This window comes from Austrofundulus limnaeus, unplaced genomic scaffold (assembly GCF_001266775.1).
Source record: "Austrofundulus limnaeus strain Quisiro unplaced genomic scaffold, Austrofundulus_limnaeus-1.0 Scaffold751, whole genome shotgun sequence".
In the NCBI taxonomy this organism is placed as follows: domain Eukaryota; kingdom Metazoa; phylum Chordata; class Actinopteri; order Cyprinodontiformes; family Rivulidae; genus Austrofundulus; species Austrofundulus limnaeus.
The window spans coordinates 25,569-51,424 of record NW_013953153.1 but is presented as its reverse complement, the minus strand read 5'-3'; the positions used below and the strand labels follow the sequence as shown (position 1 = coordinate 51,424).

Here is a 25,856-nt window from a genome sequence, read left to right as displayed (position 1 = left end):
CTATAAGCTGGGGGTAAGCACTAAAATCACACCAGATGGTGTTTGTTTTAAATTGTAGTGACTCTCAACAAATCGTATCATAAAGCATTCTCACGTATGTTACCTTTGTGATCCAATAAGTGCCAAAGAATTTAAGTGTGGACATGACTCACAATGCTGATATTTTACATAACCAGCACTTTTAAAGTTTGCATCGTAAAGACAGGCTTTCTGGTGGTTAATRAGATTTTGAATGGAAGAACTGATTCAAATTGGCTTTTACAATCAACTAAGTTTTATATAAAAAGACAAGAATAAATTAAGCAACTGATAGTGAAGTGAGGRAAAAAATGGTCGACAGAAGGGTAAAATATACTTGAGCAATTACAAACAGCTGGTAAAATGTTCGTYGCAGAAGTTCCGGATGGCCAGCAGTAGATGTGCATGAATCAAATATCACTTTAGGAAGAGTGGCCCGTTTCCTGTTGGATGAAGTCGGAGTTGTGTTTTAATAAATGGCTTCTCCTCTCGAGCCCATCGCTCATTGCAGTGAGTGAGGGCTGGCCTGGCTAAAGTGCATCCAGAGAGAGCTGAAGGCTGGATCTGCAGCAGTGACATTTGAAGAAGACTACACAGCTGCTCTTTCCTTGGGGGGCCCTCACTAAAGACAAAGTAGCCTCGATAAATGCACTCTGTGCTTTTTTTCTTCACTTTACTAAGTTCCAWTATGCCCTCCCTTTCTCTTTCTATCTGGGATAATGGGGCACATGCTATAAGTTTGAGCCTGATTCATCTTAACTTTATGTGAACATGGTTAAAGCTGGACTACAAATGTTTACAAAAGTTTATGCAGACAAGTAGAATAGTAGAGTGGGTAAACAGACAAAAAAAAAAGGTTATAGGAATTTTCAAGGTAATCATGCCATTCAGGACTCAAAGTGTGCTGATGGTTCTACTTGTAAACCTTCATAGTGCACTGATCCCGAAAYCCCATCAGCTACACTGGGGTCAGCTGAAGCTACAAGTACACCGACCTTAAAACACTTCAAATATTCAAGGGCATCTTGTTAACKGAATTATTTTGTTTACATGGATTCAGTTCCAGTACTACACCCTCAGATTATAAGAAACTAGGGGCGTAATGGTTCATGTATTCTCCCTGAATTACTACAGTACAAATGTCGGAGTTCAGTGTGTGCAATCACACAAAAAAAAAAAAATACGTTAGTTACAAGCTTTTATTGTCATTATCGAGAAAAAGGGGCACACATTTTTAAATTTACTTTAACTACATCTTTAACTGATTTGAAATAGAGGAAGAAACTATTTAAAGCCGTCTCCACCAAAGCAAAGCAAGAATGTCTAGCTCAGATAAAAAAACAGGAGTTTTAGGATCTGCCTATTCTGTACAGCAGTGTGGAAATGTGTTTGGTTTGCAGTAGGGGTGTAATGGTGCATGTATTTGTGCTGGGATGGTTTGGTACTGACGTTTTGGATAGGTACATGAAGTAGATGACAAATCCATCAGTCTCAGGTGATCACCTCATATTTTATTTAATTACATTTTGCTCACAGCCAGTGTAGAAATAGAAGAAAAAAAAGAGAAGCGCRGCTGGTTCAGAAAAAAACTTGCAGGTGCTTGAAAACCTGCTTGTTTGATTCAGATTAGCTGTGTAGRAAAAGCTTTGCAGTGCCACTAATCAAAGACAGGTGCGGTGAAGGGATGCGAGAGGAGGGAGTATGGCAGGCAATTCTGTCATATAAGCAAAGCTATGAAAAGTACTTTAGCAAGCCATTTGTAGACTTACTCAATTTGCCTGATCAAGTGCAACTTTCTAAAACTAGCACTCAGCTAAGAAGCTGGGTTTGACTGGACTATTTCATGTTTTATTCATGCTGTATTTTCACACTGGGATATGTTACTCAGAACTGTTATTTTTTATTTTGGACCAAGTCAAGGTGAAATTATTAAAGCGCACACACTCCTTTGTTTTTGTTTTATTTTTTAGCAATATTTTCACGAGATATCCTTTTGAGACTTATCAAACTTTCTGTTTGACACTTTACWGTTCACAATATGAACTGGATCAAAAAGACAATGAAACAACAATAACAATGAAAAATACATTGGTTAATAAATTTACCGGCTAATAAATCCTACATTGCTCCTACCTTAGACTCTCCCTGCTAGACTCTTTTTTTGTCTCTGCTTTTCTGCAAGTTTTCGTCAAAATAAAAAAAAAAAAAAAAAAAAAAAAACAGCAACATCATTACACCACCAGACACACGTGTTTGGTCAAAGGCGCCAACTTCTTAACATTATTAGCAACTTATTTGCTTGGTCTGCATCAATCCAGTGCAGTTGAGTATGATRTTCTTAGAGATGGGGCTTCTTGACAACCAGTTTGTTTCATAAAGCTGTTTGATTTAGAACGACCTACGTCATCTTCAAGTGGGATACGTCATTGCATCACATGGGAGGAACCATTTGTTTTGTTAAGCAGAACACCCTTCCCCTTTCCCCCTGAGCTACTGTATTCCACTGCTCTGCTCGTTTCCCATGAAAAAGCAAAGAATGAGTGATGGTCTCTGTGGTTGAGGAAAATATAAAGATATTACAAAGGGTAATAAATAAATAAATAAATAAATAAATAAATAAATAAATAAATAAATAAATAAATAAATGTCTCTTTACTGTCCGCAACTCAGTTCCTATCATTTGTTTTAAGAAGCCGTTCAAAAGATTTGTATCATTCTTGAATGTCCCATCTCTAGATGTTCCAACAGTATCTAGTTCACTTTGTTGAATATTTCAATTTATTCATTCTGTTGTATCATTACTTTAATAAATCAAAGTAATGAGGTATTCGTTGTACTCTTTGGCAGTAGTGCGTCACTTCCTGGATGTTCCAAGCAGCCTTTGTATAAAAAAAAACATCCAGACAAATGACAGGTACAAGTTGATGCCTTGCTTTGAAGTGGTCATCACACTGTGGGCTATGAATCAGGTCTCCAAGGGAGCAATTAAACTTGCACTGAGTTCTGCTCTCTGCCAACATCATCAGTCAAAAGGGTTTTAGGTACGAACGGCTGGATTTAGGTTAGTGACTAATCCTCATCAAGGGGGGATGGGTTCTACAGGCGGTATGCAATCTCACAACCAATTAAAAATGAGCCACCTATAAAGAAATACTAAGACCGCATCTGTCGCTGTCCACATTCAGTTTGCAGCCTACTTGCCCATTCCTCATAGGGGCAATTAATTAGTGATGCAAAAGAGGGAGGAGTGGGGGATTAATCAATACACTGCTGGGCTTCCACTGGCTGAGTGAGACCCTGCCAAACCCACCAGGACCTGATCTCATTATACACGTCGGCCCACTCACCCCTTTGCGAGGCAGCTGCATTCATCAAAGTATCGGGTCCCTCTCCCTTCCTTAGCTATTCCCCAAGCTCCATCCCTCCATCCCACCCTGCATGTTTGTCTTCTCACCCCACTTGACAAGATGAAAGAGAGCAGCCTGCAGAAGTGACACCCATTTAARGAAGAAAGTATGTGGGATGGGGTTATAAATAAGAGAGTAACAAAGAAATCTGAGGGAGGCTAATGTTAAACTCACGTCTCTGTACGTAGGATTAAAAACGTGTCGTACACACCAAGTTGAGTGAACGTGAAGGTGTCTTTAACTGCAGCTGGAACATGAGCGCAGTGATTGACAGCGCACATTACTGACAGCTAGTGAGGAGTAAAAGCCTGCCGAATGTTATTCATGCACATCAGTGCGTTATGTTGGGCGGGGAGTAGAGGATAAAAGCCTCAGCCTCTTCTTGACAGTTTTATCTGCATCACCATCTGCCTTTATCTGACGCCAGCATCTCTCAGCTCCCAACTGCACTCAGAAAACTCTCCATCCRAACTGCTCTCCTCGCTAGTCATCTTCCATCAGGCTGCTGTTGCATATCAGGTCATATTTTTCAGTTTATAATTACAAAGTTGTCTGCTTAACGCCTTGACTAATGATCTTTGGCCACTGGAACATAATGTAAAAAAATGGAAGGGTAGAGATTTATATTTAAAAATAGAATCTTGCTGTTTGGCTTCCTTCACTCTGGAAGATGACCCCTCTTTGACTTAAAAAGCTAACAAGAACATGGAAGGTCTTTGCAAAGTACTCTTTGYGACCAAATGATCATTTCTTGCTCTCTGTCCCATTTCGCCACACAGAATTGGGAAAAAGGGTATTTGTTCACTCTGCTCCRTCTACATAGAACATGGTGCAAAAGGACTGGAAGTTAACTGACCTGGTTCCATTGAGCACTTTTAAGTCCAGACWGAGGGCACTAGAGATGACTTCTTTGACTTGTGAATGATTTTAATAACTGTTTGTTTGGAATTTTAGCTGTGTAACTATTTCTAAATGTTGTATAACTTTTGCTGCCTCTTGGCCAGCACTTTCTTTAAAAAGGTTTTTATTTTATTTTTAATTCTAAACGGGACTTTCCTGGTTAAATAAGGTATTGAAAATAAATTTCTAAATGTTTAGGCATAATATGTTTATGATACTTTTGAGGCTCTAAAGTTCCKTAGTGAGGTAATGGTGGTTTATTACCACAGTGGCAGCTGGGGTTCTGGACAGAGAGTGGTGATGTGGCTTGGTAATTAAAAATTTGAAAATGGACCAACCACGMTAGCCTCATGCCTAGGTGTTACAACTGTGGTTGTATATCTGTGTTTGCGATGAGAATTAAATATGTATATTAGTGTCCAGGTAGCCAACCATGATTGAATGACAGAGACCAAAAAGCTGAATGGGGACTGGTGACCGTGATGAACAAGAATGATCTTCAATAGGGATAATGTCAGATTGCATTCACTGCATGCATTCCAACCAGTCTCACCTGACCAGCTGTGTCACGTCAACATTAGTTGTTTGTAAATCATATTGTGAGGAGTTTGTAGGAATAAACTTCCTTCTGATTTAAGAACTGTTTCTTCTTTTGTTTTTTTCTAGAAAGGTAAGAGAACTATGTTTGGTTACACTTTATTTGTGTTCATTGGTAAAGGGAAAATTTAAAAATAATTTACTTGTTTTGTTGTTTAGGCCTTGGCTCACCCTGAAGTTTTAAGATTCCACTTTTGTAAATGCATAATCCCTGTAAATAACTACACATTTTCTATAAAACTACTGCATTGTGCAGTGGCTGCTTGAATTGTGAAGAGGTTGGAATCACCTTTTATGTCATTGCCTGGCTGCTCCTAGATGGAGGTRTAAATGATTGGGGGCTCGTCCAGGATTCAAACTGAAAATCTCTTTCATAACACTAGGCTACAGCCAAAATCATGACAAAGTCATGATWACAAACCAGAGCAGACCTGCAGCTGCATTCTGATGTGATCAGAAGAAATTATACCARTTATAGAACTGGTAAAAGTGCAGGAAAMTTGTCTCAGGAAGAAAGGCAGGGAAAACCCTATTTGATGAGTGTAACAATGTAACAAATGTCGTTACACCCAAGGTTCCCCCAATTCTGCTGTGATCCAGTCAGCACAGTGGGGTCAACATGATGGTTTGAATGGGTTTCTAATCTACTGGCAAAAACTAAAATATTGTGAATATTTTGACCATGGAGGCACAGGTCACACAAACGTCTTTCAACAGAGGCACAAACACTTRCTCTTGCTTGCTCTATTACTTTCTCAATCAACATTTATCACACACTGGAACAGGGGTAAGGGTGTGGCCAAAGGGAAGAAAATACAGCCATGTCTYCATTGCTGTCCCTTCTCCTCCACCCCACAATCCCTCTACCACTACTCAGAGTTGACAGTTTTGCTGAAAGATGACTCCCCAGCTGGTAATCAGAGGCAGCCCTTATTTAATGCTATGAGCTGAGACGGGACAGCCAGTGATGGAGGTGCTTGGGGGAGGCCTGCTGCACTCTGTGCACCAGCCCATAACTGCAGATGAGACACTTCCCACTGAGCAGTTAGTGCTTCAACTTGCCAGCTGTAAATGTAACGACAGCTATGTGGGAAGGGCAATAAATACAGAAACTACAAAAAAAGCTACAAGAACATGTGAGTCCTACATCACCAGCTACAACTTCTTTTAGCCACTTTTCACACTATTTAGTACGTTTATGAGCACCTTGTATAAATAATGACTGTACTGTTTGCTCTTTTCTTTAATAATGACTCATCTCTGCTTATAAAATCTCAATCTACTTTGATTGTAAACAGTTGCACAATAAAGGTTGGATGGTTCTACCTGTGAACCTACATGGTCATTTCTTGTTAATTTTATAATTAACAAAGACTTTCCAGCTAGAAGGCCAAACATAATTCAGATTCTTAAATTGGGTTTGTCTCAGAGCCTTTGTTTACCACAGTATTGGACTGTCTGCACAGCTGACACCAATGCCTGGTAGCAGGGACGGTGGAGCATGACGGCAGAGAAACACCGCTGTAGGTATTSTATCCAGGTTGAAATCAAAGACGTCTCGCATGCTTAGTTTTCAAAATGCCAGTGTTTGTGTACAGAAAGAATAAGCTGCCGTATAACTGCAGCTTTCATGCACAGCTTGGTAAAGCTAAGACAGGCAAGATGGGAATCCTTACAGAACAAACTCTCAAACTTCCTTAAAAATCTGCTCATTAAGTATTTTTCCCCCATAAAGATGCAAACAAGTTATTTCTCTGCAATATGTGGAGGGATATTTTTAGCTACACTGAACCAGAACATTTAAATCTTTGCACTGTTGAGTCACGCTGCCCTTAAAATAGCACTTTAATATACGTCATCCAACAAAGTAACTCAGTTTGAAGATTTGAAATGATACGAATAACAGGGTTATTTTTGAATTGGAGATAGGCCCCAAAACTGGTTTCCAAGGTTATGCAAGGACATCTGTCTTTTCCAGCAGCCACAGATGGGAGATTTATCTATCAGCCTGCTTCCATATCTGTCATTATCCCTCATTCGCTGAATCTAACACCCCAGGCCCCAACGGTGGAAATGTCATGAAGCTTGGCAAAACTGATGTCCTCAACTCCCAAATTATCATTTTATACTTCTAAAGAGTTAATATTCTGTGAAAGACATCAAGGAGATTAACGAACTTTGATAGACTAAAAAAGAGAAACACAAATAAAAAACCTCCAAACAAAGCTATCAGAAATTGAGCCAATAGTCTTTATTTTTGCGCAGTAAAAAGTAAAAATCTTAATCAATCAGTTCAGTTTTAAAAGAAGATTTCTACTTTTTATAAAACAAATTTGTAGTACTGTACTTCAGTGACATCAGTGGAAATATGCAATTGATGCCTTCATCTTTGGACATCAAACTTATTATGTTTAACAGTTGTGAGAAAACAATTTTTGAAACAAACTTTAAAGTTAACAAAAACAGAATAGTTGTACTGGATTGTGACAACACACAACAATTACATCTGTAAAAATATTAGCCACCTCCTCCATCTAAGCCATGAATGTATATAATGGTTTTAGGATAGATGGGGTATGCATTAGGGTAACAGAAGTTCAGATAGTCCATCAAAAGTCAATGTAGTTGAAACTAAATATGGGTTCTAACCCACAACTGAAAGTTTGGTTTTATAGTGAGTCCTGATACCAGTATGTAGTCCTTCAGTTGTGATCTGATTTGAATGTACTACACTTAGAAACGCTCTTCACACAAYATAGCAGGGCCTGCTTTGCAGATTGGAGTGTTGTCTAAAATGGCAATGTAAACAACTCAGTGAGAGTGGTAATGGGGAGATAGCATAATGTACACATCATCAATAATATAAACCTTAGCAAAGTCCATTAGCTGAAGATTGCTTTGAGGTGCATTTTAAAGGACATGCATATTAAATTAGATGGTTCCTTTTTGACCATCCCAGCACAAAAGCAATTTTCATGGAGTAAAAGGAGAAAAAAAAATCTAAACTATAATACTGTATATTCATTGCTGTGTTTTGAGATGGGACTGGTGACAACTTGAGCTAGGTGTTGTCATGCTCATCTGAACACAGTGAGTGAAAGGTAAGTGAACTTGTATTTTTATACCATTTTAAACAAATGTTTCGCCTTTCCTTTCCTTCMTAACCCTAACCCTTGCGCTATTTACCTCCTCTGATTTAAGATTTGTGAATAAATGTAAACTAAGAAGTAGAAGTGAAACACATTTTGTTCAAAACTAGTCAGCAAATTCAGATTTCTTTTGCTCAAACCTGAATGTATGAGAATCAAGGCTGTAAATGGTAAATGTATTGTACTTATATAGCACCTTTCTATCCAACCAGGATACACACAGAGCTTTACAACATAATCTGTGGCCTCATTTACCCATTTACACACATTCACATGCAACTCAAAGCTAATGTAGATAGATCGTTCTATAGAGACTAACCAGTGCTTTAGATCACATTCATACACTGATGGGACACACATCAGACATGGGCAAGACCCTGGGTGCAGTGGCTTTTCCAGGGACACTTTGACACGTGACTGAACAGCAGTGAAATCAAACCRCCAACACTCTTTGGAAGATGACTCCCTTAACTACTCGACCACAGTCGCCCCATGGTAACACAACATGTTTGTACTCAATCATCAATGTACAGACATTAAGGTCCTGTTGTGACAAACGTGTTTGTCACAGGTGCCAATCTCATTTAGAGGAAGGTGCTTGATTTTTGTAAAAGGAGCTCGAAGAYCTACTTGTTTCAGATCATCAGTATGGAAATGTTTTGTGTTCTCAATGATCTACAACATCAGTGCTAAGAGTAAAAGTGAGAGAAAGATGTATGGAAGGCCATTTAGGTCATAATTTGTGTCATTTCTTGGGGAAAGATAAATACTGAACTGCTTAGTTTCAAAATTTATCCAGCTTTTTGTTTCACAGATTGGATGMATTTAATCACCAGTTGACAAATCCTAACTTAATGTATATGATTTGTTACCTTAAAGCCTCTCAGTTCAAAAAGGCAGTTTGATTTTTCTCACTGTATTTTGTTTAAAAGAAAATTATAATTTTACTTTCTTTATGCTGTCCTGAACTGATACTGAACTGTGACCCACAACTGATGTACTCCAACGTGACTTATGCATACAGTACAACCTACCAAGAATATTTATAGACACAATAGCAACTCTGCACTGTATAAAAAATGTGCTAGGTCTGTTCAATTATGATCCATTTATATTACATCTACACCTCAAAATGCCAATGATACCATGTCCTGTATTAACAAAAACGTTAAAAAAGAAATAACACTAAATAATTATCAAAGTGCACCAATCAAGGTCTTGTAAGGGCATGCCATGTCCTTTCAAAGCAGCCCCAGTCAGCAGATTTGGATTCAACGCTTTATTCCACAACTAAGTCTTTACATCTCCCACCCCAGGGCGTGATGATAGCATGTCATAAAGGTGGAATGAATGATGTCTAACCCCTTGTAGTATAAATGGATAGAAATCACAGAAGGGAGTGGTGAGRGAGAGTAGGAGGTCTACAAAGAGAGGCTGGGGTATATAAAGAGACGGGTGGCTTGAGCGAGATAAGGAATAATGTTCCATCACATCCTGGTGGCATGTTATTATCAGGCGTTCCAACCAGTGCTCGTATTTCTGTTAGACAGKAAGAAACAACATCCTCTGGAGTTGTGTCATTTCTTGTAATGACATAAAAATACCCGTGATCATAGTTTCTGAGGTACTGATTTAAAAAAAAGCTATTGRAAAGGCCAACAATTACTGGTTTTATTGGTATTACCTGTCTAACTCACGATTATTGAGATTCTAAAAACAAACCCTAAAATCAGAATTTAAATCCAAGATGCTTTCAGAATATTAATCTTCAAATGGGCCGATAAGGTTTAAGACTTTTGGCATCCCATTAGAGTCCTTGAATCAATCCAATCTACAATGAAAAGTGAAACAGTATTTTTGAAACAAGGTGAAACGTACAAAGTTCCACATATTGGAACTCAAGGCCACCATGGCCAAACACAGAGCCATTTGGTCGTTTGATTGGGTCCGTGAGGCCCTCATCAGGTGGGATGATATGAGGCTATGGCTCAAAGGTTTTCAGGTCTAATTTGCCTGTACTTCTCCCTTCAAAGAGAGACAGGCATAATTAACAGGACCAAAACACCCACCATGGGCTGAACAGAGTCATTTAGGGGAGCGACTCGTGAGGAACGGCAGCAAATGAAATGTAATTGCAATGGGAGCAGAGGAGCTGGGCTGGCATGTCGGAGGCACTGATGTGTGTGTGAGAGAGAAAGAGCGCGAGGATGAATGAGCCAGACATGGGGGAATGAGGGAGTAAATGAAAAACACTGAAGTTAGATAGAGAATATGCACTTGAGAGAAGAGCAAGAAAAAGAATGACTGATGAGAGATCATGAGCGACAGGCTGAGAAAAACAGCGAGMAGTCATTCCTTTAGGTTGGAAAAATGCACCATAGTTCACCTAAAACAACAAAAACACAAATCCAAGTTGAAAATGTGTTCAAATAAATCTGTGAAAAGCCTAACTTTAGCTGACTGTATTTCTTGTTTCAATTTTAATTTATTGTTTACATGTGTATGAACAATTAAAAGAAAAACCTAAATGAAAGGCTTGAGTATTTTGGTTGTTATATTTAGTAAGTGAGCAAATCTAGGGGCTTCCCTCATGAATAAATCTCATCATCAAAGGAAACATTTGTGTGAATTACCTGGAAGGTTGCTGCAAACATGTCGACTGACTTTATCTTCAGTGCATACATTCTACTGCATGTCTTTCCGTAAATAAATATACTAGATGTGGATACTAYGTGTGATGGAGAACCACTTTCTTGGGAGAGGGTGGTAGATGTTTATGGTGGTGGGAGGTAACTAAGGTGATATTTCACTGGGCTGTGACTGCTTGTGACTAGTTGGCAAACATATATTTCAACATTTGTGGGGGGTTTCAGTTTCCTCACTTGCATTGCAGAGGCCTGCAGTTTTTAATACTTGAGTTTTGAAAAAAAATTAGGGTCACAGCTGTCTCAAACTCCTTTTCTTATTTTGGTAAAAGGTGTGATTAGCTGCTTAATATTGCTTGATGGTTCCTTTGTTAAAAACACGCAAAATGTATTAAGAATTCAATCAAAAAATATAATTTTTTGCATAATACTGAATCGAGTTTGAGTTGCCAACTCAGAGTCACTACAATGAGATACAACCTTTTACAACAATGCTCTATAGTGCAAATACCAATGACTACTTTACATTATGAATACTGAAGGTGCTTTAATATCTTTGTTTTAGTATTTTAATTGCCTATGTTGATGAACACAGGCATAATATTACCTAATTATTGTGTTTCCATTAACGCTTTTTATACTTGCGTTCAGAAGTATCACATTGGAAAAAGTTGATGGAAATGGCAAAATTTGAAAGAACATCTTCACTTTCACAAAAGTCTTTATGCTCACTTCAGGTGGTTTTTGGATTTTCTAAAAAAGAGTTCATGCGCAAAAGAGGAGATTGAAAATTGTTGCAGATTATGTTCTGACAWAGCAAATATTTATCTCACATGGTGTTGGCGTCTTCCCAGATATTCCCATAAGAATTAGATTTCTTTCTCCATGTCTCCAGAAAGCATGTGACATCGCCAGTACTGGTTGACATGACAGAACAGTTACAACTTGCCCGATAGCARCACATTCCTGAAGCCTTTGCTCCACTGTCCAAAGTTGTGTGGTCCCTACTAGTTTGCAACCTCTGCTCCCTATTATTATAGCCAGGCTGATGAAATCACACTTTGTGTAGCCTGGTTGATTGGCTCCAAACCAGTAGATGGAAACACGCCTAATTCACTTTTCGTTTTTGCGACATTTTAAATTTTGTCTCAAAAATTGCATTATAATTGGATGGCAATTAATTAATTGCCTGTACTGAAGCAAGATTTTCAGCAACACCAATATATAAACCAACACTCTACAATAGCCTAAATTGCACCAGAACCTGTTGTAGGTTTCCCAGCAACAGTCTACAGAACTGTTCTCCAGGCCAGGATTAGATGTCAACACAGTCTGCTGGAGGGAGCTGAAGGACTGCAGACAGTCACAGGAACTGATGGGCAAATCTTAGGTTTAGAAAAGCTCTCATTGTTCTGACAAGAAAAAAATAAACTTGAAGCACACTGGTTGGAGTTTTTTACTGAACACAACCTGCTTAACCACCAAAAAATGGTGATTGAACTCCATGACAATGGTGTGTCTGGTGTCTGTAGCATTGAATTAGAGACCTCTTTGCACTATTTGAGCAGTCAAAAAGAAAGAAACCTTGGGGAACCCTTTATGGACCACAAGAAGCTTGGAGTTCTAAGTGATTCAGACCTTGTATCCTTTATCCAAGGAGTGCGAAGGTTTGAATAAAGYTCAGTGTCTTTCTGGGGAGAAAGACTGGGACACCTATGAGGCACTCGCTTATACAGCCATCCCCACTTACCAATACTAACATCAACTGCCTAAATTGTTTTCACTTGGGTATACTAATGCACTTATAGCTTCAATGACAAATTCAACAACTTCAAGTTTTAACATAAGCTTTCTAACTTCTTGTAGCRACTAGCTGTCCTGAAATCCTAGTGCTAGCTCGAACATAAAAAATAAGAGGATAATTGATGTCTGTTGTTATTTTTTTATTCATGTTCACCTCTATACCTTTTAGAGTTACAAATGTTTTTGTTACTATCCTTGCTTATAAAAGTATGCTACTTTGTGTAAAATTACTTCCAAGCTGTAATATCTTTTAGCCAGAGCAGAAAGTGTTAACATACTCATAGCTTCAAACATTAAATTTAAAAGCCAACATCAGGTTACAGACACCTCGTTACCTAAAATGATGAGCCTTTAAAAGAACAAACAAATTATGACCCATTACTGGAATGACCCGTTTCAGTTTAGAGTTGCTGTAGTTGACCTCARATACATCACTTCTCCACCTCATCACTTGTTGAATCCATTAAATTTCCAACTATAATCTTTCATTATTACAGTCATGATCAGTATTTATCACTGATTGTTAAAAGCATTTAAATTGGCCTTGACCTATATGGGCTMCTCTGCAGCTCTACCTATCCACTCTTTCACCCATCCCTCTCCATTTCCCATCATTCCTCACCCTGTCACTCTCAGTTTACGGAGCACTGGCTGAGAAGTGACCTTAGGTCAGTGTTGTTCCTGTCGCTTCCAGGCACAGGTAGAACCAAACAAATTGGGGTCGTTGGGATGTTGAAGCAGTGTGAGCGCACACAAAAAAAATCTGTACAGAAGGCTAAGAGCAGATACATGGCGATACCAGAGATAGTGTCTTCTCAAAGCTTATCGCTACTGTATCACTCCCACCACCCGGTAGAGTAAAACGAGTGCTGATCTTGACTCCACACGCTCTTTAATTGTGTGAGTCCAGTAACACAGTGAGTGCTGCCGATGATCCAGCTGTAAGTCCTGCATGGTAATTAACAGAAACCCCACCATGAAAATGACTGAATGGGAAAGTGAGTAGATGAAGCATTAGGTCAACAACACAATTAGAGCCCCGTTAAATGCATTTTTAAATGTCTGCTGTTCCCTAATTGCCATTTCAATTTATCATTAGAGGTGGCTTTAAATGACCTTTAAGCATAACGTATGAAAGGTATAAACACAGAAATGATGATGACTAGGAATAAAAAGCCCTTGCAAATAATTAATCATTTTTTTACAGTATGAACTTGTTCTCCTTAACGACTTTTTTGTACCWCAAAGCAAACATCTAAAAGTCGTAATTGCATAAGATTCATTTTCTCAGAAAAGATAGAATGAAGAATCCCCAAAAATAACATTTTTAAGGGAATTTTGACCATTATTTTGGACACAGTGTATTTACAGATGTAATTCCCAAGGTGTTGCAGATGTCTCAAACAGAACATGTTATGTTTTGCATTTCTCCATCTCCTTTCCACATCCCCAGCATAAATACATAGATATATATATTTCTGAAAAATCTCTTACTATGTGCAGCTCCAGGTAATCTCCCAGTCCCTTGGCACTCTCCACTCTGACCAGAATGGCTTCCTTCAGCTGCGTGCTGAAGCCCACTGCCAGCCGGTCTGCCCGTGTGCTCGGCCGGTCATTGGGTGGCCAGGTGTATGTGATGAGGGCTCCGCCTCGGCCGAAGATGTAAGTTGTCCCAGCTGCAGAACACAGAGAGAAATTACACAGGTTTGGCAAAAGAACTAGAAACCAGATGAAGAAAAGGATGACGTGTGATCGGAAACACAAAACCAGAATAAACTCAAAATAGATATTATSACAAAGGTACAAATATCTGTTTATTATTATTTATTCTTGTCAAAGTAAAGYGTCATGTTAAAAGTGCACTTTTCATAGAACACACAAAAAAGAATGTATTTATGAAATGGGAAGAACATTTTAAGAGGTTCTATCATGACTGAAAATTTAATACTTTTTATTATATACAGGTGTATTGAAAGTGCTCAACCTACRCATTGGTAGCTATAAACAATGTGGTATTAAAAGTATTTTATTGGTCTAAACAAATTAAAGGACTCTAATGGTGGTAATTTTGTGTTCCATTATAAAGAAATTATAAGAATCTACATTTGCACCACCAGGAAAACAATCCCATATAGCAGACAGGTGTGGGACACTGCTGGCATGGCAAGTATAAAAATAATGCTTTAGTCTTATATAACGCTTTTCTAGACACTCAAAGATGCAGTTTTTGCAATATTTGGTACAAGTATTAAGTCCCTTCTCCATTTTCAAGTCTTATTAACTGATTTGTCTGATCGGTTTTACTCAAGTGTAGATGTGTTTCCATGGCAGTGTGTCGGTCACTCTGTGGGAAGATCGTCAGAACGCAGCTTCAGCCATTGTGATTTTATTGTCTTATTTTTATTTGTTGTGCCATTGTTTAAGTCCAAAACCATCCAGTATTCCTGCTCATTTCGTGCTGCCCCRCCAAACTCAATCTGTCTGTGCTTGTCTCCTAAAACAGATAAAAAGGTTGTCGCTTCTCTCCAGAGTTTGCACTTTCCACCTTGGCTCAGTCAGTCTATGGGTTTGCTGATGTTAAAATTGCTTGTRCACAATACTGGTTTTGACCATCCTGGAACCACTGTTGGGAAAGATCCAAAAATGCAGTTGGAACTGAAAATAGAAATTTGGCCGAGGCTGTATCGATGAGAACCGCTTAAAGGCACACCTGTGGAGAAGGAGCTTTTGTTCGTTGTGTCAGCCAGAACTGGGCCAGACAAATATTTCTATGTTGGATCTTATTGTGTTATTGTATGTTACCGCTGATGGTTGCCACAAATCATGTCACTTTYGGACATGAGTATCGCTATCAAAAACAATGAAGGACTTTGTCAGTCAAAAAGATTTAAACAAAAGACTCACATCTCCTACGATAAACAAATAAAGCAGAAAGGTGAACTCTTGAATGGTTATAAGGACCGTAAACTGCTCCAGTTGCACCAAATACTACTACATCGGCGCTGACTCTTGCATAGCTTTGAAATGTTAATTTACAGTGTCAGGACCATTTCAGCTACATGCAGCTGTGTTTCATTTAAAATAAGGCATGCTGGCAAACTGTGTTGGTTATGCCATCAGTACAACCAGCTACCTCTAAAGATAAAAGACACTGGGTAGATCTCCATATCAAAGGAACCGTGTATTGGCAATATCTGGAGTGTTTGCTAAAAAAATAAAATAAAATAAAAAACAAGAAATAAAAACCAAATAAGCAATTCCATATTTGCACTCCAACACAGGGGTTAGATTTGGCTCTGAAGGACCTGCAGGTAAATGAGAAATGACTGCTGTTGGCTGATGATTAGCATAGAGTAATGAAACTACGGTGAACTGCTCTCAACCCTGTGGGCTGTCTCCACCCCCTGGATAATAAATACACGTTCGCACGGGCTGCATGTCAAGATATTAATGCACGTACAGAATGTAGCTTTATGAATACRTAAGTAAACAAGGGATTCAGACACATTTCCATATACATTAAAACCCCTAACACACACACTGATGGAGTTTCAGTCATTTTGGTTGTAAGAACTGCTTCCCTGTAGAATCTACCTGAAATAGCTGAGATAATCAGGGAAGCAATGGAATAACAAAAATTGACTAATCTGGTCCTTTTACAATTGGAGACTCATATACTGCGTTATCAGAGTTTAGTTTTATAAAGTACCGACGCCCACTTGTGACTGCACACCAGTGGCATCTGCACGGCCTGTTCATCTCTGCACATTTGTCTTCATCTTTCCTGCCTTACGGATCTATTTCTAGGTGTTTTAGAGATAGGACGGAATGGGCGACACACGCTCACGAACAAACACACAAACTCATTCACCAAGAATCCGACGGTTGCCATTTGAAATGGGCTGACACACGCCGTTCTCCTCSGTCTCTCTCCCCACCCTCCTCTACCTCCCTCCTTTCCTCTCAGCAGAGCTAAGCCCTCTGCTCAGCTCTTGTTGTTTTCTCCAGGCTGTATTATTTTAGCGCTGACTAATTATCGCAGCATGGCAAGGGGGGCTATGAAGAGGTTGTGTGCTGGATGGGGGGGTGGGGGGTGGAGGGGGGACGACAATAGAAAAAGGAGGCAGGAAATTTAGAAATATGGAGGATGGGAAAGTGTGAATGGTAAATGGCAGAAAGGAGAAGTTGGTGTTTTCTCTGTTTATTATCGGTTCAGCCCTGGAGCTTAGAGAAAACCAGGCAAGAGACAAAGGAAGAGGAAGAGGAGAAAATATTTCTAAAATGGCCGACAAATACAGAGAGAAGGAAGCCATGTTGTGATGGATCAGAGTGAGGCCATGTGAGGAGAAAGAGAAGACGTGTTCAGAGTGGAAGTGCATTAAGTGTTTGCATTAACCCTGTGCAGGTGAGGCAGGGATGGGTATCAAAATCATCAGGTCACTTTATTAGAGCTCAAAGTCCATTAAATTATATATTTCTCTGGCTCTCATTTTGTTTTTAATATTATCGACTACGTTTGCAACTATTATAWATATGTTACTACACCCCAACCAGGTGGAGGTACAGGTACCTTATTGTTAATCCACCATCATAAAGCAACAATGGRAAGAGGCTCCTCTAGTTTTAAACTCTAGTATAACAACTGGAGTAGAACTAGAGTACCAGTATTTATCATTCCTAGTAATTAACTTTACATTGAAACATGTGACGGATTGTTTTTATGTAATGATCATGCAAAATGCACCAGAATTGGCCATTACACAACCTTTGTTTAGACTTAAAAAATAACACAAATTAAAAAAAAAATTCAATTCAATTCATTTCATTTCAGTTTATTTATATAGCAGTCACAACAAATGTCATGCCATGGTACTATATAAAAATAAATAAAAAAAAACAACAATTAATCACTTGTGAATTTTGTTCGTATCTGAAAAAAATCTTAGAATACGAGAAAATTCGTGAATTCAAATTCAAAAATACTTTAAATGAGTTACAACAACACCTCTGGGATCAATAAACGCCACAAATTCTCCTAAATCACTCGAACACACAACATAAGAACAAATCTGTTCGTATGAACGGTTCTTGCATGAGGCCCATTGTGTTGAATCACTTATCACAGTCTCCCATCTTGAGCAWCACTTTRGCAGCAGTGGAAAGGAAAAACTCCCCTTTTACTACAAGCAGCATCTTATCAAGAATCTTAAAATTCATTAAAACAGTTTTCCGTATTTCACACTTAGCAACATTTGTCTGGCCAAGTTCTGGCCCACACAGTGCATTAACACTTTAACACTCGGCCCTGATGCAGCAAAGAATGAYGGCCCTTTGGTGGCCTGGATTGGGTTAGCCCGAAGTGGTCCATTCATGGGATGACACCAGATACACCAAACCACAACCAGACTAGACAGGGACGTGCACAGATAGAYGTCAGGTGGTGCTTGAGCACCTGCCCTTTTCCCTCCAGACCATCAMGTGCCCCTGTCGAACCCGCCTTTTTTTAATGCTCCATCTGTCGCCCTTGGTTGCACTTCTTATTAAGTGTACAATTATAATGGCAACAGTATTAATATTACTATTAATATTGCCCTCGCACCCTCCCTTCACCACACACACATGCACGCCCGCAGASCTCACTCCTGCGCTGTCCCTCGGTGAACGCGCTGCGCGCTCGGACAGGAGGAGAGCCGCTGAAGCAGCTCCTCTCCATAATCAGCAGGTAATTTACCCCCAGGCAAACTGTGCGTGACTGTCTCGCATTTTTCACCATTGTCCATGCGTCACATAAGTTGAAACAAAGTCCGCATTCCACTGATCAAATTATGACAAGACAAAAAAAAGAATAAAAAAGAAAGGGAAACAATCGACAGACATTTTTTATTGGCTGCAGTTCATTAGAAAATGCCTCCTTATTTCTCTCTCTGCCTTCTATGCAGAAGGAGGAGGAGAGAAGAGAAAAACGCAAAGACACAGCGGCTGCCAATCAAACGCGCAGCAGCTGTCCTGCGCACCGCCGCCACTGTAAATATCTAAACATGTGAAAGAAAATAGGTTTTATTTATGCAGAATGTGATGGAAACTATGCCAAAAGTTCAGCAAAATAATAACTGGAAAATAGGTGAGGAAAGTGAAAGATGATTCTCAGAGAGAAAATTGTCAAACTTTTTTTCCTGAAGGAAAACACACYGTGAAGCAACTGTCTGTAAGAGATTCACACAAGAAACACAGCAAGATCATCTGACCTGCTTATGGTTTTTTTATCATGATAAAATAAAAATGAAATAGAGTTAAAATATTTTTAACCAAAGCATTTTTTTGATAAATTTTAAAATGTATTTAATAAAAATATGTAGGCTACTTTTTTCTTAAAAACCTTTAAAAAACATTGTTGTGTAATAACAGCCAAAGTAGAGAGGAATGAATGTGTCCATATTAAAATAACACAATGTGATGGCCCACAGGATCTGGTCACACTTTTTACCTCCYAAACCTCAGATGCTGAAGTCAAACTTCACTTCCTGTYGTCTGTAAAGAGTAATGAGGCAAACATTAAGAAAATAAAGTTTGAAATTTTCAGTATTCTTTGATTTTAATGTGGAAAGAAAATTAGCTTTAGTTTTATTTTTCTGTTTTTTCTTTTCATTTTAAAGTCAAACATTGAATAAATGAGTTCTTTTTAAATTTAATCTTTTCTTTGTCAGGTATTGTGTGCTCTAAATGGAACATAAACCATAATTTGGAAAATAAAATTAGTATAATAAGAATAATTTGATTTTGTTTCAATAAATATTAACAGAAATTGGCTCTTGATCTGGACTAAGTGTGGAAATTTGGCCCCCTTGTGAATTCGACCCCCTGTGTTACAGTGTTACATTTTGACAGTAATTCAGAGTCTGATTAGTTTAAATGTTGTAATTTATTGMACTGACCTTTGTCACCAAGCCGTTTCACCCAAATAAACATATTTCATATTGTTGGTGTTTTAGCTACAGCAGAGAAGCAGCTCTATGTTTTCCTCCGTCAGACACAGATGAAGCTGAGTTGTTAGAATTCAGATCATGGAAACAGCTCTATGATGGAGAGACTGAAGGAAGATCCTCCATAGAACAAAAAAKCCATTAGTCATTATAAGGAAATAAACTTGATTACAGTTATTTTATAAACACTACAAAATTGTCATTACTAGTTTTTGTTCTGTTGTTGCCAGTTTGTTACAGAAACCAACCTGTAGAGTGYTGAATATTAAATATCTGAATCAGACAGAACAAAATCTGATTTAAAATAGATAAAAATRCACAATGTACAAGATGTGTCTGTAATGTCACATTATTAGGACAGCTGCTGATTCYGTGCACCGGACAAGGTGCCCTCTTTTTACATTTGAGCACCTGCCCCCGAAAATGTCTGTGCACGCTACTGAGACTAGATGTGGCATTGACCGATTTGGGCCACATAAACCAAACTACAAGTGGGCCAGTTATGGCATGCCATCTTAAAACAGTGTCATCATTGCCAGATCTGGCCCACATTGTGTTGACAAACTTCTTGCCATGCCAGCAGTGCCATCTTGACACAAAATCCAACCCACACCTGTTTGCTATGTGGGTTGATGTACTGCTGAATTCTAGAGGATTTTTAAATAACTAATCTCTGCTAACTACCTTACAAACCTGTCTTTGTTGGAAAAGGATGATGCATCCATTCAAAAGTTAACCAACCTAATCGTGACCCAAAACCTGCTCTGAACACTTGCACCAAGGGACAGATTAGAATCTCATWTAAAGCCAATGTTCATTCTTTGAAAACAATAGTTCAGATCTTTTGAATTATCTTTCAAGTAGCCATCTATAGTGAGATCTTCTTGTTCATAAGCTGTCCACTATAATTCAGTTCAAAAGATCAGAACCACACCTTCAGCTGCTAGTGTAAACGGTTATGATGTGTTGATTTTAGATTAGATTTCCTGCCATAATCAATGTGTRAACTGTAATTAAAGTTAAGTCCGCAGAGGTATTTTTGAGGACCAAACTTCACAATTAGTGGATTCTATCCCACTACACAGCAGCTCAGCAAACAGATAAAGACAAGCCAAAACATCAGCAGGATCCCTGGATACATCTCCAAATGTTTTGGAAATGAAAAAAAAAATTATGGATCAATTTAACAAAAAAAGACACAAAAATAGAGCCTTTCTAATTAGATAAAATCCCTTGATAATGAGCCTAAACYAGGAAGATAAATTGACAGTAAACTCACAGAACTGTTTCTGAAATTCAAATAAAGAGCCAGAGGCTTCCAGAAATTAATCAAGGCCAACTCCGTTCAAAGAAGGATGCGGTTCAGCTTCATTTGAAGTCCAGAAATGTTGGTAGTCAGCATTGCAGATTTAGAATAACGTGACAGGGCACTSTTATTTTAACTTCATTACAAAACTCTTTATCTTAGCATAAAGCTGCATTGCTTTTCTCTAAGAGACAAGAAAGAAAGGACCCTAGAAGCCTCTTTWTATTAAGTGTGTACCACAAATCAGMGATGCAGGGTTGCACCATCATTGCACCTCTTGTGTCTGCACTCACACTGAAATCATTCCCATCGATTAACACCCCTGCCATGCGTAGCATGCGCCATATGCTCCGTCGTCCTCATAGAGTTTACCATACCCCAGACGTCACTGTTACACTCACACCTGCCACTTCTGACTTCATTATCAGCGCATTTTCTCCACTGGCACGAACGTCACAAAACACCAGTAGCAAAACAACGCCGTTCGGAGAGGAAATSGAGACAAGTAAGGACTTTTCTTTTTTCCACTTTTACTTTCTTCTTGTATCCGTCTGATGAGCTGGTGGAGGCTGCTTTGATTTGTGCGGCTGATAGTGGCCACCTGCTGCTTTGTGGACTGGTGTGCTCATGTGTACGTGTACTTTTTCTCCACTCTAAATGAGGAGACTTAGAAGGCACAGAGTCTCTAATGAGTAGTCTGACGGGGCGCATCCATGTGTCACTGATTCCCTCACCAAACACCTGCTGCTCTGCTTAAAAAAAATCCACCCAATGCTGCAGTGTAACACACACATGAAAGGGTGGAAGAGATGGAGTGAAAAGGAGGGGAATAAGCTGTTTATTAAATTCAAGAGGACAGGTCTGGAGGGCATTCTACCCCGGACGTCTTCAACACATTGATCCGAATCAAACCAAAAACTATCAACAAAAACAGTGCAGGGGAACTGTGTGTTGCAATTAAATGGAAAAGATGGCTGTAAGATATGCTGAAATAACTTGTCAAATAGTCTTAATAATGTTGGGTCTTAAAAAGGATGTCAAGGATGTGGAAGACGATCTTCTTTAACAAGCAGCTGTAAAAACTTGAAACAAAAACTATTTCAAGTAGTTTCTCACTGTTAGAGTCTCAGTTCCAACCAGATTTAAAAACCACGCTGAGGATGAATAAATATTAAAAACCTGGTTGCAAATGTGTCTATCTTTATTTCAACTTCAGTAAATTAATTCAAGTCTCTCGAGGCAGGTACAAAGTGAGCAGAATAGTGCTTGGATAACATTTTTTTGCAAACTGCACACACAAAGACAAGGTGTAGTTTTCAAAAACACAACCACTATGCTTGCTGGTCGCAAACACAAAAGGGCTTTGCATACTTATTACGTCTTTCACATCTCGACACAAGGCCTGGGTCAAGGTTTTTCTCACCGGCTAAWGTGTTGAGTGTTGGTCAAAAGTTTGCGGCTGTATTTGCTTATACAGAAAGAAGAGTGTTTACACAAAAATTGTGACATTTTGCTTCAACTACTCTACTTTCAGAAGCCGGCTTGCGTGTCAAAATTAATGTGGACAGTTTTAAGGAGCGGTTGTCTGGGGCAGAGACATAAAAGAACGTCCATCTTTATAACTTTCCCAGACACTTCAAATGGCCAAAAGCTTGTGGATACCACAGATGTTGTGCAAAGAGGAATCCGTCTCCCAAAAAGTGTGGTGCTCTATCTATGACAGATTTGTGGCCAAACAGCAGGTTTTTGAATGGAAATTGTAGCAGGAAGAAACTGTTGCTGTGAAGTTTACAGCAACAAGAGGGGTTTCCCAGAAGCTCTGCTCCATATGTTTCATTGGTTATGAAAGGTATTTACAAATATGAACCTCCTACCACCACATGACTGGGATTCGACTATTCGCCTTTGGGCCCTTTAGGAGTCAACGAGACTGCCGGATATTTGGTGGGATAAAATGGTGCTTCAATTTTCAATTTTGGAATTTAGGTGACGCAAACCTACCACTTCTGTACAAAGCTTTGGTGCACCCACACTTAGAGTATGGCAACATCATCCGGGATCCCCTTTATATCCTCGACCAAAGCACTGTTTAACGAGTTCAGAGGTGAGCCACTCGTCTGGTCCTAGCACTGAAGGATCTTGCATACAGTGAGAGGCTGGAATGCCTTCAGWTGCCATCCCTGAACTATAGAAGATGCTGTGGAGATACAGCATGATACAAGTCTACAAGATTATTAACAATATCTACAAAATAGGCCAGACAAAACTCCCACACACATCCAGTAACATTATATCAGGAGCTCATCACATCAAACTCCACATACAACTCTTCTTTAGTGTCAAAACCATAAACAACTGGAATAGTCTTCCTGAGGGCTTAATTACTGCCAGAACTCGAGTTTAAAGGAGCTCTAGAAAAAAACATTGGAGAAATGAGTACTATATTTTTTACACAGGCTGCTCACACTGCTTTACAGGCTTCAGCCTTCTCTCAAAATGATCCAAACTGAACTGACAGCAACCGAAAATTTACTTCTTTTTTTTGCAATTCTGAGTCTTCAACTGGTCTCCAACAATTCCAGCCAAGTCCAATACAACCTTTCAGAAACAAGCCAGTACAAGAAACAAACAAACAAACAAACAAACAAACAAACAAACAAACAAACAAACAAACAAACAAACAAACAAACAAACAAACATCTGAACTATCCAAGCAACAACTGTTTACCCTAATTGTGTGTTAAAACTTAATAATGCCTTTGTGTTCCTCAGCAAACGAGACCTACTCTGGTATGGATCCCCCGTGACCTTCAGTTCAACCCTTCTTAAATTAACCACTCCTGCTTGTTTTAGCATGAATTACAACAGTGACGGAAACATTATTTTGCACTCCAACTCGACAGAATAGGCTAAATATTTATTTATTTTGTCCAATTAGCTCTGGTGCTATCGATCAGGCCAATTAATCCCATCTACAGCTCTGTATGTGGAAAAAAATGAGATGAAGCAAACTATGCCCCCCCACACACACATTCGTTGGTTTTTATATCCTCATGGGGACCTTGCATTGACTTYCAATTATTTTCCAGTCATTTCTATAGACTAACCCCGTCCCTTTACCGTAAACTTGACTTCACATACCTGTTGCATAATCTRGCCTAAACCGAACCTCCCACCCAAAATCAGCAAAATGGTCCCCATGATGTTGCAAATACGTGTTCATACATACAAATACACTTCTGATTGTAATCCTCATTCATGTTGGCTGGCTGATAATTTGGTTTGAAGAGGAATGGACAAAAAAATAAAAGTCCAATATATTTGGACTTTGTTCAAATTTATTGAACAAAGTTCAATATATTTTCCTTTGTTCGTGGATCCAGTTGAAAATGGAAGAATAATCAGAAAAGAGCCATGAATCAAAGCTGTAATGAAAAATCTATTGATTTTGATTCCCCCCACCCCTTCTCTTCAGCATACCATCCCATTTTCCCCTCCTCTCCCTGYCTCCCCAACACTGGGGCGAGAGGAAGAAAGTGTGAGTTTATCATTTGGGATGCGTTCTCTTTGAGGCACCATTGATTTGGAATAGTGGATTCTAGGCCACCGCCCATCTACCTCGGGGAATAAACAGGTCATATTGGAGAAYGCAGATGCCACAATTTTTCATTAAGGCCTATGGTCAATGTTGCTGTGTCAAATGCCATTTGCGAAGCCTTGTGGGAGTTGACAGCATAAAAATTGCGATAAAGGCCCCAGCAATAAAACAAAAACTCCATGAGAGAAGAAAGAACATATGATGGTGATGAAGTCAGTTCTCAGGAGACAATAAGCCTGAAGGCAGCTGCACTGTGTACTGATGTAAATGTATACACACTTCTTATTTCAACCACCAGACAGGCTCCCAAACAATAACTCAATAACAAAATTGGTTCTTCCAAACTTTATACATTATTACATCAGTGAAGTCTGATTCTTTGAAGCAGTTTGGGAGACAGACAAAGCTATTGATTCTTTTTAAAACAGAAGGCTCTGTCTTTTTTTTAAACAACTAATATTTCTGAGACACTTACAAAGCGATGGAATGAAGAAAGGAGTTTTTATGAGACATTTACTGAGTTTTCAGAAGGCTGTTGATGTCTAAAGGTGAAAAGATAAATGTGCGCAGTGCTCACACATCCTGATGAGAACTTTGAGCACAAGCATTATGGGCATTTTAGTGCCATTCCATCTTGGTCAGGAAAACGCACCAGTACTCAAAGAAAGACTATTTTTACTTTCTAAAATATAGTTGTCTCTCTTGGCCTGACAGCTTTTTCATGGTGGCAAGACAACAACAAAAATAAAACTTGAGAGAATCCAAAGGCTGTAGTAAAACTTTTTTCTTATTTTAGTTATCTGAAAGACTGAAATCTTGCTTTTATATGATATGAAATGAAAAAAACTTGGCTATGGTTGTCAAAACTTGGTGTGCTTTGTGTTTYTGTACCATTTTTAAAGTTTCATTCACATATTTTAAATGGGGTTTTGCAAAAAAGTTGTGAACAAATTTTWTCTTGCAGTTTTAAAGAAAACGTAAAAGGAACAAGTAGTTTGGAAAATYGTGAAAACCATCTCCTCTGTGCAGAAGAGAAGAAGCTGTTATCACCTCACAGTTCAAAACTCACTGATGGTATGGGGKTGTATTACTGTTAATGAGCAGTTTACACATCTGGAAAAGTGACCATCAATGCAGAAAAGTACATACAGGTTTTAGAACAATGTATGCTCACATTTAGCAAAGAAGACCCAAAACTGCTGAACAGCAAAAATCCTACTGACATTTTATTCCATAAAACTCCAGCAGTTGGTCTCCTCAGGTCCAAAATGTTTACAGACTGTTGTTAAAAAAAGACAGGATCCCTCAAAGAGGTGAATATGACCCTGTTCCAACATTTTTGAGATGTTTTGCTACTATAAAATATAGAAAAATGCCTTGTTTTATCTGAAAGAATGACACAATTTCTTGGTTTTCACAACATTCCATTCTGAATAACATACAGGTTTAGGAG

At 38.8% G+C, this 25,856-nt stretch overlaps 1 protein-coding gene across 3 annotated transcripts in view; it reads right to left on the bottom strand.

Annotated features, from left to right (window-relative positions):
• Positions 1–25,856, bottom strand: part of LOC106532321 (neurexin-2) — a 135,628-nt gene that overhangs the window by 85,052 nt on the left and 24,720 nt on the right. For all 3 annotated transcript variants that reach the window (XM_014028353.1, XM_014028352.1, XM_014028354.1), the window contains exon 6: positions 14,014–14,195. In XM_014028353.1, coding sequence (XP_013883807.1) covers positions 14,014–14,195 — 182 coding nt within the window. The remainder of the gene's footprint in view (positions 1–14,013; positions 14,196–25,856) is intronic.